This window comes from Vidua macroura, chromosome 2, assembly GCF_024509145.1.
Source record: "Vidua macroura isolate BioBank_ID:100142 chromosome 2, ASM2450914v1, whole genome shotgun sequence".
Taxonomy (NCBI): Eukaryota; Metazoa; Chordata; class Aves; order Passeriformes; family Viduidae; genus Vidua; species Vidua macroura.
The window spans coordinates 99,635,998-99,654,544 of record NC_071572.1 but is presented as its reverse complement, the minus strand read 5'-3'; the positions used below and the strand labels follow the sequence as shown (position 1 = coordinate 99,654,544).

The 18,547-nt window shown below is 42.0% G+C and overlaps 1 protein-coding gene across 2 annotated transcripts; it reads left to right on the top strand.

Annotated features, from left to right (window-relative positions):
* The first annotated feature begins 234 nt into the window (after positions 1 to 234).
* Positions 235 to 8,834, top strand: CYSLTR2 (cysteinyl leukotriene receptor 2). 2 transcript variants are annotated; one of them, XM_053970786.1, is made up of 2 exons: positions 235 to 394; positions 7,808 to 8,834. In XM_053970786.1, exon 2 carries the CDS (start codon positions 7,812 to 7,814, stop codon positions 8,754 to 8,756), a length of 945 nt encoding a protein of 314 aa, XP_053826761.1. In that variant the 5' UTR covers positions 235 to 394; positions 7,808 to 7,811; the 3' UTR covers positions 8,757 to 8,834. The 2 variants fall into 2 exon arrangements, with proteins under 2 accessions (XP_053826761.1, XP_053826762.1); XM_053970787.1 differs by having other exon boundaries at positions 7,805 to 8,834.
* The last annotated feature ends 9,713 nt before the right edge of the window (positions 8,835 to 18,547 follow it).

The window sequence follows — 18,547 nt, the reverse complement described above, 5'->3', positions numbered from 1 at the left end:
TGGGCATCTCACTAATATTTTGAGCAACTCTGACTAATGAAAGCACATATATAGAAGTGTGGGCCCAAACACAGAAATTCAGAACGCTTCGCAACAAACCATGTAGCTGTAAAACCTCTTTCATTGAATGAAAATAATTAAAGACTGCCCTGTGATTGCTAGCACCACTCCTTGAGCTGACAACATTTCTCTTTTAAGAATATGTAAGAAATTTTAATCAGGATTTACTTCCCTTTACCCTGTTTGTGGTTCTTCTTTGGCTTCTGCATTAGTAGCACTCGGGTTTTGCATCAAGTTTTTGTGGGTTTCTTTTCCATTAAAAATCCTGAAGTCTGTGAGCAACAGCAAGCAGAAGGAGGAAATACTGAACACACCAGAAGGCCCATGAGCTGAGGTAAGACAAGGTGTGTTTACTTTCTCTGCTGTAGATGAAATGGTTGCAATGATTAAAATACAACGTACTTTTCTTTCTCATTATTTGCAGTTAAGGTATTTCTTGCCAGAAACAGTGATAGTTGACCATAATTCTCTATGACAAAACTGGTGTTGAGAAATTTTTTTGGCAGAAAAAAAGGGTAGATTTATGTAACTAGGGTTGTTTGCCAGATGGAAGATAACAATGAAGTTGTGGATCTGATTAAGTGAGCCTTGTTTTTTAAGTAGATAAAAACCACGTAGTTGGCTTATGGTGAACTTTAAAAATAAAAGGTGTTAAATGTCAGATTCTCGGGTTTTTTTATTATTCTGCATTTAGAAAGGTGAGTAATATGCCATGTTTTGATGAACTTAGTGTTGATTCGAAATATTTCAATATTTTTCATTTATTCTTGGTAATGCTGCTCCTGAAACACAAAGTGAATATTAGCAAGAAAGCCAGTGGGAACTTTAAAAAAACATGAGAACTTCTGTTTTTCTTGGAAGTGCAATAGCAAATGCAAATTATCTCCTCTATAGCAGCAATATTATAATTGCCTTCCTATTTGGAAAATAAAAAACAGAATCAGGTGTCTGGGGTTCTCTTTAGACAAAAGGTTACTGTGATAGATGCAAAGATCATACAAGAGGTTCTAACTGCTCCTCACTTTACATAGCAAAGTAGTATATTTTGATGGAACAGCCTGATTTCCCTATTTAACTTTGCTTATGGAGAACATCTTATTAAAATGAAGTTGTTTTGTCATTCTTCATGTTATATTGAATGCGGTATTTTAGAGCAGCAGATCTCAGATCAACAGTTTGGAAATGGAGAGTTTATTTACACCTTTAGAGACAGTGGTGGTTTCATATTTAGCCCTTCAGCAGCAGCACCCCTCCACCACACATATTCAAAAGGACTGTGTCCTTCTGTCCAGGCATGGCACAGAAATCTATCCCATTCTCTGCTGAGATGCCATGTGACTTGATTGACTGCCCTATGTAAGAACAGGGGTAGTCCAGGGCTGCTGACTACTTTACTTGCCTCTCTCTGCATGTCCTCAAGCTCTATAATCTCTGTTCTCAGTGTACAGACAAGCACTGTCCACTATGGCAATGCATCAATATTTTATACAAGGTGATACCCTACTTGATGGTGCCCCTCATTTTGCTCACAGTTTTGGTTCTTCTGCTGTTGTAGCCAATGCAGAACTGACTTCAGCAAATGGTCAATGATGCCAGTGCCATGTGTCCCTTCCTGAATGCAACAGCCAGTTTAAATTAATATAATTAAGCACAATTTAGATTATTTTTCCCCAGTATGCATCACCTTACATTAAAATATACTAATTCTCATCTGCCACCCTTCCAGCATGGCATCTGCCAGTGTGGAGAACTGTCATCTCCAGACTGTTGTTAGAGACACTGGATAAATCTAATATGAGTGCCAAACCCTAGAGGACTCCATTGCTTATTTATTGAGCCCTCACTTTGCTTCCTACACTTCAGCCAGCTTTCAGCCCACAAAAAAATGTGCCTTCCAGCTCTCTGGAAACTTAGGTACTTAAGAAACATTTGTTGCAGAGCTATGTTGAAGGCTTTGACAAATGCAACTCTAAATACACACATATCATAGAATCATAGAATGGTTTGGGTGGGAAGGGATCTTAGAGATCATCTCATTTGAAGCCTCCTGCCATGGGCAAGGACACCTTCCACTAGACCAGGTTGCTTAAAGCCCCATCCAACTTGGCCTTGATCACTGCCAGGGATTTCATTCCCCCTTGTCCTATCACCACATGCCCTTGTGGAAAATCTCTCTGAAGCTCTGTTGTAGGGCCCCTTTAGGTACTGGAATGTGCTTTAAGGTCTTTCTGGGGTCTTCTCTTCTCCAGGATGAACAGCCCCATTTCTCTCAGCCTGTCTTCACAGAAGATGTGCTCCAGCCCTCTGGCCATCTTCATGGTTCTGCTCTGGGCCATCTCCATCATGTTCTTATGTCAGGGTTTCAGAGCTGAATGCAGTGCTCAGGTGGGGTCTCACAAGAGTGAAGTAGAGGGGAAATCTCCTCCCTCAGCCAGATATATGTACATCTATATCTATATCTATATCTATATCTATATCTATATCTATGTCTATGTCTATGTCTATATCTATGTCTATGTCTGTATCTGTATCTATAGCTATATCTGTACGTATGTATAAAATGACCACTGGGTCCCCTTCATCCATTGTCATCACAGCCCTTCAGTGGGTAAGCCAAACAGGATCTCCCATTTCAGAAGACATAATGACTTTTTCTCAGCAGACTGGCATTTCAATGAGCTCAGTGCCTTCATTCTTCATTACAGATGCCCCCAAAATGTCCCAGAGGAGGAAATTGGTCCTAGTGGTCAGTAGCTCCCAGGACTGATAACGAGCTCACAGCTTTGAGCAGCCTTATCAAGCCTTTCTGGTAAATGAGAACTGCACTGATGACACATCAGTGCCCTGGCACAGTGCCTGATTGCAATGGTGGGTTACGTGGCTTGGCCAGCAGTCTCATGGTTGAGATCCTTTGGGATACTGATATGAGTGCCATCTGGTCTCAATTACTTTTTGGACTCTCACTTATCTAGTTGGTTTAATACTTCCTGTCCACATCTGTTGAGTGGAGCTGGCTCCTCTGTCCTTTTTACTGCACCAGCTCTGAAAATATCCCAGCATCTTTGGTAGGGAAAAGTGAATTCCCTGAGTATTCCTGCTATGACTTTGTTCCTAAGAGATCTTTTGCCACCAAACTCCCCTGCTAGTTCCCAAGTGGTTCTTTTTCATCTTTCAGTAGGTTTACAAAACTTACTGTCAACCTAGAACATCCTTTACTAGAAGCTCTTCACTATTTTTTTTCTTTAATGCTCCTGGTTTCCTCTCCGTATTTGATCTGTCATGATACAGACCTTCCTGTTCTCCCCATATTGACAAGACTTCTGCTTTCCAAATGGAGATCTTTTCCTTAGAGTAATCTTGGTAACTATTTTACTGATAGACATTGGGCTCAATATTTCTAAAAATGCATATTTCTTTTGGAATGTAGGCTTGTTGAATTTTCTGTTTGTTTTCAAAAACAGCCCCCAAATTTATGTAGGCTTCTTCCTTCTGGGACTGCTTCTCTGTCCCACAGTGCTGCTGAGCCCAGCTCTACTGTGATTAACAGTACAGACCTACCTCCACCAAAACCTGCGCAGCACTAAAGATCAGATGACATCTTGTAGAGGTAGAATACCAAGGTAGAATGGCATCTTGTGTTGTGGATTTTTTTGCAGGACTAATTGTTCTAGGAATCAGGAAGTTGTTGCTTATGGAGATAATGTCTCATCCTGCTGCGGCATTGCATCTTTATAATGACACTCCAAACCTCCTCCCATTGCTACCTGCTTTCTGTCTTCCTATCCTCACTTAATGTGCTCTGGCAACTGTCATAACATGGTAAGGAGCTCAGTAGTGCATTCCTAGTAGTATATTTGTATTATTAGAGTCTGCCTACAAGAACACTGTTGTGATTCTCTTTAGCCACAATATTTTTACAGTGTTGTGAGTTATGTAGTCCCTCCTGCACAGTGCCACTCCTCCACCCGAGCATCCTACAGTATCATTACCATAAAGCTGGTAGCATGGCAACACAGGCTCCTATTGATTATCATTTCTCCTGCAGATCTCTGAGCTTTCCTTTGCACCAGGATTTTGGTCTCATGCCAAGCCTGATGGGTGCTCTGTCTCTTTTTCAGGTTTGAGATCAGTGCAGAATTACATGTAAGATTTGGTTTTGTTCAGACATTCAAGATAGCATGTACCAGTCTATTGGATTTGTGGGCAGTTGGATCCTGAGCTTAAAGTATGAGAGGTTTGGGACATTTTTATTAGTTTAGTATCTCCTTCAATTAAACAAACCTCCTCGTACTTTTGCTCTATCACCCCCCTACCTGTCTTGCACACTCATCCATTTGTTAAGGATGTAAAATTTACCTTAGGCAAGGAATGTCTTTCTGCTATCATCTTACCTAAAATTGCACTCAAGCCAGGCTAAGATAAAAGGAAAAATATATATTCATAATAAATATGTATAATTTATAATATAGATGTTATTTGTAATGAAAGATAAATATTTCTTTATAAAATCCTTGCTAATCAAGCTGTAAATATTTCTAAAAGATTTCACAGAGATGAAGAAAAGATAAAAAACCCATCCAAACTCTACATCTAATCTACTCATGTAGCAATTATTTCAGAAAAGGCTCCCTTTTTCTTTCTCAGCTGATTTTCTCTTTCTCATGCCAGGGAGATCGTCAGAGCCTCAGGACATGTGTCAGCTGCTTCCATTTGATAGCTTCCATCAGTGAAACTCGTATATAGAAAAAAATCTCCTGTTACAGAATTTCTATCAGAGGAGTCTTGCAGTACCACTGAAGAGAGAATCCCATTTCAGTTTGTCCTTTTATCTAAGGTTTTTTTTTGTTTTGTTTGGGTTTTTTTTGTGGTTTTTTTTTTTTTTTTTTGGAGGGCTGTTAGATCTTACTGCAAATCTCCCTTCTTTTGGGAGACACAGAAAATTCCTATAGGTCCAGTCTCTCACCCTGACCCATCCTTTTCATTCCTGACCCAGGAGACTGTCTGGACACTTTTGCTGAAAATGAAGTTTATGGCCTGTCCTTAGATAGATCATTAATTCTGTATATCTAGTAGCCATCTCCTAACCTTTGCTGGCTAATAACAGTTCTTGGATTCAAGGAAGGCTAAAATTCTCCCCTTATCCTCTGTGGCTGGTTGAGGTAGTCCCACCCAAAATATATCTTTCACCTCACCTTCCTTTCCACATTGATCTGTGTGTCAAGACACAGCTAAGAGGAGCATCTACATATGAAAAGTGCATGGGTCATTGTTGGCCCTGTACTGAGTGCAGGCACCATGGTGCTTTAAGAGCTTTCAGTTGACTGGTCTCCAGTTTCTTTCTCTTGGACATTCCATAACAGCTTGAAACTTGTGTTGGAATAACTTGGAGATGAGTCTGAGAACTGATTTTCTTGCTAGGGCCAAGGATGATGAATTTTCTCAATTGCACCTGTACTATTCTACTTTTAGTCTCAGTCTAGCTGGAAAGAGAATTGAGGAGCATTTGTGCAGTTAGAGGACAAAACAGCTTAAATGGTGGTTGTTGGCTAGACACCCTCATATGAGGAGCCTGAGCTAAGTGCCTCAGACCCTGTGCTTGTAGTGCTCTTCCCAGGGTGCAGGGACCCAAGGGCTTTTCATCAACTGAATATTCATTGCCCCAGTCTCATCCTTCATCTGATAGCACTGGACACAAGCAATCACTCATAGTATTGAGCAGGGTGTGGAATTTGTCCACAGTCCAAGTTCTTCAACCTCATTTGACTCATCTACCTCACAGCTTTCACACACAACAAGAATGCTTCAACAAGTGGCAGATCCCTTTACTAATATTTTCTTGTGTTTGGGGTTTCTAAAGGCAAGGATGCTTGGACCCCAGGAAAACAGAGTCAGAAGGGCTCTTCCCTTTGGTGAACCTCAGGCTGTACTGTTTCCCTGAAAACTGGGGGAATCATATTCATTTGGAGAAAAGCTGGTCTTTGATCTCATACAGAAAATGTGTATATCAGACAGTTATTCCATAAAGAAAACCAAAACAATTAAATTTTGATTTAATAAGGGACCTTTGATTGCTAAAGATTTGTCTTGAAGAAGAATATGTTTTCCATCTCCTTCGTGAAGAAAGAGGATCTCCGACGAGGAGGAGATTAAGTTTAGGAGCTTGTGTTTAGTCAGTCCAGGGCTTTGCTGAGACCCAATATCCATGAAGTGCTCCTTGGGAGCCCAGCCTGGGGTTGTGCTTCCCACGCTTCCCATCCCAGTGGGGCTGGATGAAAAGATGCCTGCTGGGGCACATCTGTTTGCTATATTTAACGGACTCGGACAGACTCTGAGACACAACCCTGGAGGTACCATAGCCTGCTCTGAACATAGCTCAGCCTCCCACACCATGGCTTCAGTTTGCAAATTAGCTCCCATTTACAGCACGCTGGGTAGCTGGGTGTTTGAAGTACCCAAATGTAAAGCCAAATTTACCCCCAAGGAGGCTCCACCTGTACAAATAAATTAGTTTCAAATTGTGAAGCCAGTGAGGTTCAGAATAAGAGATAGGATGCAGTTGTGTACCATGGGCATGTTATCACTCTCACTGGGGCAAATTAAAAGCTTCTTTTCCATGCATCTGGAAATGCCATGTAGTTGTGGTTTTCAGGCTAAACATTTCCGTGCCCCATCTTTAGAATATATTGGTAGATATAAAGAGGGAATTACTCCCACTGTCAAACAAGAAACAATACTGACACCTTCCTTTGAAAATACTACTAGCTGCAGGACAGCTGAGATAAGAAATCAAGAGTTCAGAAAATAAATAGACATTAATGAGAAAAAAAATATTATTTAGAGTGTATTAGTGGTGGGTGATTTTGATTTTATTTGATTGAGTTATAGCCTCACAGGAGGAAAAATGCCTCTCTTTGTGAGCACAACCCATTTTCTCAGAGGCCATTTTCATTAGGGCTGCAAATGTGGGCTGCCCTGGAAGCTGCAGTGTGTGTGGATGACTGTCTGGTGCAGAACAGCTGAGCACAAAAGAGGTTAAGGGAGTGGCACGTGGAGCAAAGGCCTCACAAAAAGAGACATAGAAAGCCACCAGAAGCTAACAAGAAAGAAGAAATACAGTTCATGGAGGAGGGAGTTAAAAAATGAACTGTGCACAATTAGCACAGTGTTTGCACAGTGTTTAAGGTCAAAATGTCCTTAATTTTTACATGTATCAAAATACGTCTGGTATTGCACAGGAAATACTGCCAAAAACATACCAGAAGAATTTCCCTGGTTCCAAAAGGCAGATTCAGTTCTTTTGGCTTTCATTCCTAATTTGAAATGCAGGCCTAGCAGTGGACAGTGATTTCTTTTCTGATCAGGTTTTGATGTTTCCATGGTAGGTGACTGGGAACTCAAAACTTCCCTGCCACAAAATGGCTGACAGCAAGTTGGCTTGTTTTGCACAGCAAAGATCAGAGACTTGTCATTAAAACACACACACAGCACCTCTAAAAGCAGCGCTTTTACAGGCTGAGAACACAACCAGCTGCTGTAGTACTGAAACTCATTAGAGCTTACTTGGGGCTTTGTGTCTTGAGATGTGTATTTACTGGGACATCACAAGTAATTACTCATTAATGAACCCTTACTTCCCACTGTCATCTGCATCTTGCAATTCCCACCCTCAGTGAAACAGTCCCAAATAGCCAAACTCCCTGCCCAGCCTATAACCCAGCACTCACACCACTTCTTTTCCCTTTAGCAGAAAAATGGAGACACTGGCTCAGACTATGAACATTTCCAAGGTGGCAGAAGATGGCAGCTTCACTAACAGCTTCTCCAACTGTACAACTGACAGCTTCAAACAAGTAATTTATCCCATTGTGTATCTCTTTATCTTCTTCCCTGGTGCTGTTGGAAACAGCCTCTCTATTTATATTTTCTTCCAGACTTCTCAAAGGACCTCGGTAAACATTTACATGCAGAACTTGGCTATTTCAGACCTCATGTTTGTGGTCACTTTGCCCTTTCGGGCCTCATATTTCCTCTTGGGATCACGTTGGATATTTGGTGACATCCTCTGCAGGATCATGACTTACACCTTGTACATGAATATGTACTGCAGCATTTATTTCCTCACTGTGCTCAGCGTGGTTCGTTTCGTAGCCATTGTCCACCCATTCAAACACGGACAAGTGACCAACACGAAGTGTGCCAGGATTACCTGTGTGGCCATATGGATCTTCGTGCTGGCAGCTGCCAGCCCTCTGTTAAACAAGGGAATCGCTGGCTACATCAACCCAGACAAATGCTTGGACCTCCACCCCTCCAGCACGCACAGGCTCCTCATGATGAACAGCTTTGTCCTCGTCGTGGGCTTCATTCTGCCGTTCTTCACAATTTTGTTCTGCTATGTCTTTGCCATCAGAGCGCTGCTCAAGTCCAGGGCTCAGCAGAGCAGGAGGACAATCTGTCACAGGAAGGCACTGTTAACCATTGTCATCACTCTCGTCCTCTCCCTCATCTGTTTCCTGCCGTACCACATCCTGCGAACTGTCCACCTGCTGTACAGCAGCTGCAGCCAGGCCAGCCTGCACAAGGCACTGGTGGTCACTCTCTGCCTCGCTGCCATGAACAGCTGCCTCGACCCCTTCCTCTATTACTTTGCTGCTGAAAATTTCAAAGCAAAAATCAGAAGTTTGTGCTGCAGATAGCTGGTGCAGAATTGCAAAACAATATATATATACAGTCCTGATGGGATTTCTAGACTAGGCTCATACTATTCAATGACAGAGGCTGTGTGCTGTCCTGCTGGCCTGCAGCTCTGCTGCTCACTGTCAGGCATCTCTGGAGCAGAAGGCTCTGGGACAGAGCTCTTTGTGGGTGACCAAAACTGAGTCCAGATGATCTGTGGACACGTGGCTGGGTGTGATCCCTGGTTGTCTTCTGTTTAGCAGGGTAGAGATACCTCTGTTGTTCACCCTCCCCAGGACAAGGCATTGAAAGGTATCCATCTTGCTACTGGAGTCCCATTATTTAATTTCACAATACTGAGCGACTTGAAAGGAAAATTGCTCACCTGACCACTTCAGTGTCTGTGCCTGAACCTCTCAGCGCTCCATTTCCCTGCTTGTGCAGGGGTTCAGAGACTGTGATTCCCTACATTCACAGTACCCTGCCAGTTCCCCTTGCAAACACTGTCAAAGGGGTTGCACATTAAAGAAATATAAAGCATCACTGATGCTTTCTACTGAGGCTGACTTAAAAAGCAGGAAGAGAGGCAAACAGGACCCAGAACTGGCTCAGGCTGCTCAGATGTCACTAACATTTCTAAATTTTCCACTCTGAGCCAGCCACCAAAGGTATTCTGCTTAACATTTCATGGGTTGTCAAGGGAGAGAATGATTTCAAGCAAGTGGCATCGTCCTGGAGTGTTGTGAGTAAGATGACTGCTGGCAGTGAGGGCAGGACGCGGGTGCCCAGAGCACTGGGCTGCATCCTGCAGCTCTTCATGTGGTGTCAATTCCTTCAAGGTCATTGTAACACTTTGTTTTTATGCCCAGTGTTGCCAGTGCTTTTCACAAAGCTGAGGCTAAGCAGTTCCATTCCCATGCAGGGATCCAAAGACAAACTTTTAAAATTATTTTGGTCCAAAAAGGTTGCTAGGGAGTGGTTTCCTCTGCACAGGTAAATCTGCCAAAGGCATTCCCAATCGTTCATCTTCAGTCTCGTCTGAGGAGGAAAATGATCCCTGTTTTTCATAGGATTAACTTCCTTTTGGTTTGAATTTCCTACATCAAACATGAAAGAATGCAACAGGGAAGCACTAACCCAGGTACAGGAAGAAAGATGGGCAACAGAGACCGTGGAGGAGAGCTTTTTTTAGAAAGCAATGGGAATCTACTCCTCTGTGTACTTTGGAAAATTTCATCAAATGGCTGTCTGTATTTGTAAGTCTCTGAATATTTTCTAAAATATGTTTTCTAAAAATTAGACCTAAGTGAAAACAGGCTCCAAACTCTGTTAGACCACATTTAGATTTTGGGTTTAATTACCTCATCTTTTACTAAAAACAGACGAGAAGTTTAATCATATTTTCCAAGAAAGCAGCTGGGCTTATATGAAAATTAACAAAAATGCTGAAAGCCTTCCTCACCGTGAAATTCAACCAAAGGAAGATTTCTCTCTGTGAAGATACTTCTCAATGCTCTGAAGTTTTTATGGAGAAAGAACTCCATAAACGGAATGTTATTTCTCCCAAACAAAAATAACAGCAGCAAGCTATTTTTAGCTCTGTCTGAAATATGCAGAAAACAAATAATTGCTGGTCAGGTGGAAAAGTACTTGGCAAATTACAGGAAAAGGCATATTTTTTCTTGGCTATCTAAGGGTTATGTTTAATCTGTTTCAGTCACTTCATGCTGCCTTTGATGCAAGCACAGAGTTTTATCAGAAGTCTTCACTAAAGTTCATTTTCCAAATCCTTATTTCAATAATGCAGCAGCATACCGGAGGGCTGACCTAATGATGCCATGTGAACTCCTTGATCCCATGCTGTTGATGAAAAAGGGAATAATAGCAGTGGTTTGAAATGGGAATATGATTGAGATGGTAACAGTGCAGATATAGCAGGTACATAATTGGAAGGAAGGGACAAACTCTTCTGTGGTTTTCACCAAGGAGGAAACCTGAACAGCTACAAGTGACAAGCTGAAGCCTCTCATGAGACACCACCCACTTCAAATACTGCAAGAGAATGCAGAAAATTAGCCACAGTCTAATCTCACCTACATGCTTCTGTCTGTATCTGTCCAGTGCACCCAATTATCAGATAATTTCGCATTTAGAGGATATATGTATCTCACTTATGAGGTCACTTTTTTTTTATTGACCACCCTACCACTTTGTTGGCAATTGAATTATCTGTCAGAACTGTTTTAATAAACTAGATTTACCTGTGGCTGAAGAAATGTTTTTTATTGATCGCACAGCTAACAAGGGATCTCCTCTGAGTGCAGGGGAGAAGGAACAAGAAACAGATACTGAGTTTCTGTAAGTGGGCCATCATTTCACAAGACTGAAATGTCCTTGGAGGTGTGAGAACATCCTGCTGCCTTATTCACATTACCGACAAAATAGGGGGGGACATGAGTCAAAATCTGAGGTGCAGATAAAGTAATAGAATTTTTAAATTATGACTTAGTTACAAAAGGATTCTAGACCATCCTTGTTAGGGATTGTCTCATGAAGTTTCAACAACACTTGTATAACATGCCACATTCCCATTTACTGCCTTTTCTCCATTTACTGCTCTTGCATGTCTCTACTCATGGAGCTCAAGATTTGGGTTCTTCACTGTGGAAGTATCATAGTAAAAAATGGAGTTAAAAAAGCACCAACATATCTATTCTAAAAAAATAAAGCTCCTGACAGTTAAATTGCTAGCAATACCGCTAGGTCCCTCAAGGGACCACATTCCCCTTAAAAAGTACTTTGATATGTTTCCTCAAATTTCTAAGAGGCAAAATCTAAGAATAGCTGTGTGCATAGAAAGTTACTGAAAATCCTTAGGCAACTGTGCTCTTTTAAGACATCTAAAGCAAGACTGTATACAGAGCTACCCACTCAACCAAGCTAGCAAGATCGATTCAGAGAAACCCACTGATAAAAGGAAGCTGCCAAACCAAAATACCCCCTCTCCTATGCCTCTCCTGATCTAGTACACCTTGCTGTTTCCACCCCTACAGTCTGTACCTCATTTAAGGACAGGGCTCACGTAAGTAAGGTAGCTATGGAGACAGTTCAACACATTGGCAGAGGATTTGTACCTGATCAAAAGAGAAGGGACAATGAGATGCTTGGCCATCAAGAATACCCTGACACCTGCCCACCTCCCTGTCCCCCTCTCCATTCAAAGAGATATATGACAACTTTCTTACTTTGAAAGTCCAATGAGCAGAGAACCAGAGGGAAAATATTGAGCTGAGCTGCTGAGCTATGGCTGACTCAGCTGCATTTTTTCTAGGGAACCAGGGTCACTTAGCAAAGAGAAATCAACAGTCAGGGCATGAATGCCAGAGACTTTCTCAGAAAGCTGCAAAAATCAAGGGACTTATGAAACCTCTATGAGGAATACTATATATAGTATTTCTATACTACATATATTTCCAGGAATTGGGAGGAGCTGCTGACTCCCCTGAAGATGAAAAAGCCTTGCAGAAATATCTTGACAAATTAGAGGGCTAGGCAATCACCAACTATATGAAGCTTAACAGAGACAAGTGCCGGATCCTGCACCTAGAGAGTGGAAAACCTGGATGTATGGACAGACTGGGGCATAAGAATCTGGAAGGCAGCACCTTGGGAAATCACCTGGGGGTTCTGATCAGTGGCAAGTTGAACACAAGTCAGCAGTGCCTTGGCAGCCAGGAGGGCAAACCCTGTCCTGCGGTGCATCAGGCACAGCATTGCCAGCTGGGCAAGGGAGGGGATTGTCCTGCTCTGCTCTGCTCTGCACTGGGGCAGCCTCACCTCAAGTGCTGGGGGCAGTTCTGGGTGCCACAATGTAAGGAAGACATGGAGCTCTTACAGAGTGTTCAAAGGAAGGTACAAATGTGGTGACAGGCCCTGGGAGGAAGTCATGTGAGGAGCAGCTGAGGTCACTTGGTCTGTTCAGCCTGGAGAAGACTGAGTAGAGACCTCACCGCAGTTACAGCTTCCTTGTGAGGGGAAGAGGAGGGGCAGGCACTGATCTCTTCTCTGGGGTGATCAGTGACAGGAACTAAGGGGATAGCAAGAGGCTGAGTCAGGAGAGGTTTAGGTTGGATATCAGGAAAAGATTCTTCACCCAGAGGATGGTTGGGCCATTGGAACAGGCTCCCCAGGGAAGTGGTCAGAGCAATAAGCTTGACAGCATTCAAGAAACATTTGGACAATGCTCTCAGGAACATGGTGTGACTCTTGGAGTGTCCTGTGCAGGGGCAGGAGCTGAACTTTGATGATACTTGTGGGTCCCTTCCAACTCAAGGTAATCTGTGATTCTGTGTTCTATGAATTGAAAGTCATGGCCAAATCTCCATTTCAGAAATTCATCTACTTTGAACTGCTGTATCAGGAAGGAGCCTCAGAAGTCACAAAGAACTATGCCTCTATTGGGAGTCTATGCTTAGATTGTGTCTCACAGCCAAAAACTTTCTTTGTGTTTCACACGCAGTACATTTCAAGATATTTAATTTCTGGCTTATAACAGGCATTATCATCACCATCATACAGTACTATAATATACTTGCCTTCAGAGTGCCATCCTGATTCCTTATTTCTTCAAGTAGTCAAGTAACAACAGGAAGAACAGCAAAAATTTGGGATTGCTGTTAAATGATGTTAGTGCCCTGGAGATGCCAGAGAATGGATCCAGGCTCTTCTTGGTGGTGCCAAGCAATAGGACAAGAGGCCGATGCACAGGAAATTCCATGTGAAAGAGGAATTTCACATGGATCACAAAGTTCTTCACAAAACGAGGAAGAACTTCTTTACTGTGTGAGTGACCATGCACTGGAACAGACTGCCTGTACAAGTCTTCTCATTAAAAATATTCAAAAAATGTTTGGATACAATCCTGAGTAACATGCTGCAGGTGAGCCTGCTTTAACAGGGGTATTGGATGGGATGGTCTCCAGAGGTGCCTTCCAACCCCGTCCATTCTGTGATTTATTAGTCTTGGATTTTATACTTTGCATCCAGTAATTAAAGACACCAGCAGGTTATTTAACCATAAGAAGTAAGAGAAGAAGTTCCTGCATATAAATGCAGGAACATACACAATCTCATATTTATTTATTTAATAATTTTTTTACATTTTAATGGCTTTATATATTTATGTACATGACCATAGATCTTAATTTGCAAAGTCAATGAATACGTATTTAGCAATCAGTATCAAAAGTCTCAAAACTAATGTGTTGTGTAACCCTATTCCATTAATATCTCAGTAATGGATTTTAAAAACAACATATTCAGGAGTAACTCTGCCCCATCATGAAATTGTAATGTAGATCTGAAGTATAAGAAAGCGAAACTTGTTCCCTAAGTGATATATCAAAAATTCATACCTGCTCTGATGAGCATTCTTCAATAGGGGAAAATTCAAACCCAAATACCTCTTGTACTACATCTTGCTAAATTTTGCTTGACATCCCTATTATGAGAAAATTTCTGCTTCCAATTTCATTGTGACTCTCCCTTTGGCCTAAGGTGACAGGTAAAACCTTTGACATGCTGTCTTTTTTAAGAAGTTGACAAGCTATCTATTTTTCACACTTGGGAAAACCATGTGGAAAAGATTTCAAAAATCTCTACTGACAGCTGTGAAATTAAGAACAGGTTTTTGGCCTGATGCTGGTATAGTAAAATAATGTTTCTTACCCTGTGGTGTGCAGGCTGGTGGGCTCCACAGATTCTTCTTAGACCACAGTGTGTAAGAAAAAACATCAAATCTGTTGTTAGTCAGACCAAATGTGCTATTGGAAGGTTCACACCTTCAGAGGACAGCAGAAAGCTGTCACAAAGCATCATTCTCAAACGTGGACATGTCCCTTCCCAAAATGCAAATGTCTGTGTTCTGTGTAAGCACTACCAGCACGCGTAAACAAGAGTGTAAGAGCAGCAAGGCTGACATTGCATTTTGAGAAATTCTGCACAAGTTCCTTGAGAGATCACTGCACACTGACTGGGATCCTGAGCATTTCCATTTGTATGAAGAAAATAAAGAGATCTAGCAAAATTCAAACCCTTCAACATCCCACTAAAGAAAGTAAAAGGTTCCTGTTAAAATACTTAGGATTAAACCCACTCTCTACCATCAAAGGCAATATTCCCAATTACAACTAATTTATCATTGTGGAGGGCATCAGGAGAATTCCAATCTTGAAAGTAGAATGAAGTGATGAAAATGTAATACCCAAAAATAAAGATGAAATAAAATTATATTGAAGACTCATAAGAAATTGAAATTGATTTGAAGGCCAATATAATCTTCCAGTAGAAGACAGTATTACATCTTCTTCTCATACACAAATGTATAAGAAGCAATCAAATTTTATTGTTTCAGAAAAGATGTACCATAAGTGAAGGTGGTAACAGAACAGAGTCATATTGTTCTGCTGCCCTGGGGACTTTTGCTCAGGCACTGTGGGATTGACCAGCTGCCTCTAGCAACTGTGGAAAAATATAAAAGATACAAACTGCACTGATGCTAGATTTTCAAACTGCAAGCAGAGTATTTAGTAAGTGTCCAAACCCAAGAAACACAGAAAAGGATGTTGATCATTATCTTAATTTCTATGGGAGGAAATATGTAAAAAATTAAGTCTAAGTAGGAAGAGAAGTGAGTATGAAGAGCATATCTCTGAAGAAATTTAAATTCATGAGCATGCACTTGTGTCTTGGTGTGGTCAGATGCCTTCCTGAACTTAAATAAGCAAGGTTAATTAGAATTAGTGAGGTTATTTAGACCTCAGTATTTCTGTACCATACTTTGGTGTACAGTAAACTCATATGGAATGGGTGTCAAGACAAAGTCAAACTTTGAACTGTGTCTGTGGAAATCCACAAGACAGTGCCGTAAAGAGCAAGGATTTCCTTTTCACAAACCCTATTAAGATAGAAATCATAAGAGGAGAAGAGGTCACATAGTGAAGGATGTGGACTTAGAGCATCCCAAGTACCTCTGTCCATGGTCAGCTATAAAACTCCAGTGCAGGAGATTCACCTTGGATAATCTTGGCTGGAGATGCATGCCCCAAGCGGGAGGGCTGTGAAGAAAGCCCCAGTATGTTTTAAGAAAACACTCCAGCACATTAAATATGGTGTCATTTCTTAACACAGAATTCAGTGCAAAATAAGACATCACTTTCCCCAGATCTTTGGTGTAGAAAACCAGCTCCAGCTCCTTGACGTCTCCCCAGTGCACCCCATTGCAAGAACTGCTTCAGGTTGGCTCTCTCCCTCCAGATGGATTTTGCTCTGTCCTTGCAAAGGTTGACTCCTTTTTCCTTGATCTCTGCCCAGGCTGGTTGCCTGCAGCACACCAGCCCTTGCTCCACCAGCCAAGCATCTCTGGCTGGGGACAGATATGGGGTCAGTGCTGCTGTCAGCCAAGGCATCCCCACCTGCTTCCTGAGTCATCCTGACAAGAGTCACTCCCGTTGCCTTTAATGGCAGCCCAGGGTGATTAGTTCCATGTTGATCATTGTGGTCTTGCCAGCAACCTGTTCCCTGCCAAATATTTTATAGACCTATCCCTGACTGTAACCATTTCAGACTCCTTAAGTTGGTGTGATGACATTCACATGTTCTGATGTCACCATTTCCATACACTCAAACTACACATTAAAATGCAGGGAGAGCTCTCTGGATTTGAGGATAAATTTAGTCCTGTGTCAGCGCTGACTGATTTAAGGCGGTTAAAGTGATGCTCTTAAACAATTAAAAGTATTTGCCAGTCCTGTCAAGATGCTCTGCTGGGCTTTTCCATCTCCCACTATGCTAGAGCAATTCCACAGTGATGGGCTGATGGTGATGCACTGGGACATATGAGAGTGTAGGGATGAGCTCTTACATTTCCAGTCTCCAATACTCCAGATAAAGGACAAGAAGAGAGGTGGTTGCCAGCAATCAGAGTCCGTGAACAGCACAAAGCTTGGAAATGTCAATGCCTACAGAAAGATAAAAAGAACTGAAATTCACAGCAAAGTCTCAAAGCTCACAACACATTTTGAGAACGTAGATGTTTCAGGATGACTGTTGAGGATGAGCATTGTGTTATCCTGGGACAAGAGAATCAACATGTGTTGTCTTGGATTTATAAGCTCCTTGTTTCATAAAATTATCCCATATAAGTTCTCAGTGAAGAGGGACTGTATCCAAGCATACCTGGTAAAAATGGTCCTGCGCAGGAGCAGGTAAGATGATGTGATATTATCCAGAAAAAACATTCAGAGCTGACCTTGGCAGTCTAATCCATAGCTGTCATGGACTTTGGACCCAAAATGGCTGGGTGAAGGTGCTATGGGTATCCTGAAAATCCCAGATTTCCTTGTTACCTGCTTGCATTTCCAATGAGATTAACTGTCTTTAAGACCAGAGACCTTGCTGGGCAAGAAGCCTTCCCAGCAACCACTGTCTGAAAGATGGGAGATTTTTATGTTCAGGTTTCATTTCTCAGGATCTCTGTCCAGTTGTGTACAGCTTTAGCCTTGCCTTACATGGAAATGGAACAAAATCAGTCCTTCAGTGAAGTGGCTGCCAGAGGCATGAATAATGTGACCTCCTACTTAGACGACAATTCCCTAGCCTGATGTGGTTTTCTTTTACTTCATATACCTACATACTTACATACATAGATAAAGAAATTTATTCTTTGTGCCCTATCCCTAGACTTCCAGGGTTTGCAGCAGAGGCAAGGTCCACAGGACTCTGTCCACAAAGAGCAGGATAAATCTCTAGAGCTCCCTACTGATAGCAGAAACAAGAACCTGACAACTTGGAAATCTTCAACATGTTGGGATGTTTTCACGGCTGAGTTCCCTCACCTGCCTTTTTGGGGCTATTCAGTTTTATCACAAGTTCCTGGAACAACGACAGCAGAACTGGACTGAATGTAGCGGCCAGGTACAAGAGAAAATAGCTGCAAGGCAGGCGAGACCCTTTTATAAAGGTTGCTGCAATTAATAATAACCTTTATAGCTTTATTACCTGTGACCTTGCCTATAGGGAAAACTAGGGTTAGCTGCATCAGCCCTGCACCAGGTGCAGCTAATGTGAGAGCTGCTGATTGTTCTGAAGGGAGAAAACAATTTTTTCACTGTACTAGTGATGGATTTTTTAATAGCCCATTAGCTGGGAAAGCACCCAGGTGAATAGACTCCTCATCAGAAAATGAAATGATCAGGGAGGAGAAATGCCTTGTTACAGTCACTTCTAGGGTCATTTTGTTCTGGTGCTTTCAGCCATATGCAAAGAAACTCTGCAAGGAAAATATAGAGATTAAATGTATAAGGCAATGAATTATTGATTATCACAGACAAATCCCATTACCCACAGACTACAGCCTGGAGGGAGGAGGAGCAGAAGGAGCGTGTTAGGAAATGGAGTTGCAGGAAATCTCCTCAGTTGGTCATAGGCCATTCCTACTACCTGCTCACAGTTAAAGACTGTGAGATACTCATGGGTTCTCCTCAGCCACAACCTCTTGTAAAAGACGAGCCCCTATGTAGAGGGATGAATGAGGGATCTTGAACCTGCTACAGCTGGTAACTACATCCCAGAAACTTCCAGAGCTGCTGAAAGCAGAGGACCCAGGAGATTAATTGATGATGTTTCCCAGCAGCCTCTTTGGGGATAGTATTTTTTTTCTGCTCTGCACTGACAGTACCACCATCACCTCTGCTTCTCTCCAGGAGCTCAGCCCAGTAAGTGCTTGCTGTCATGTGTATTTTTACCCTCCTTC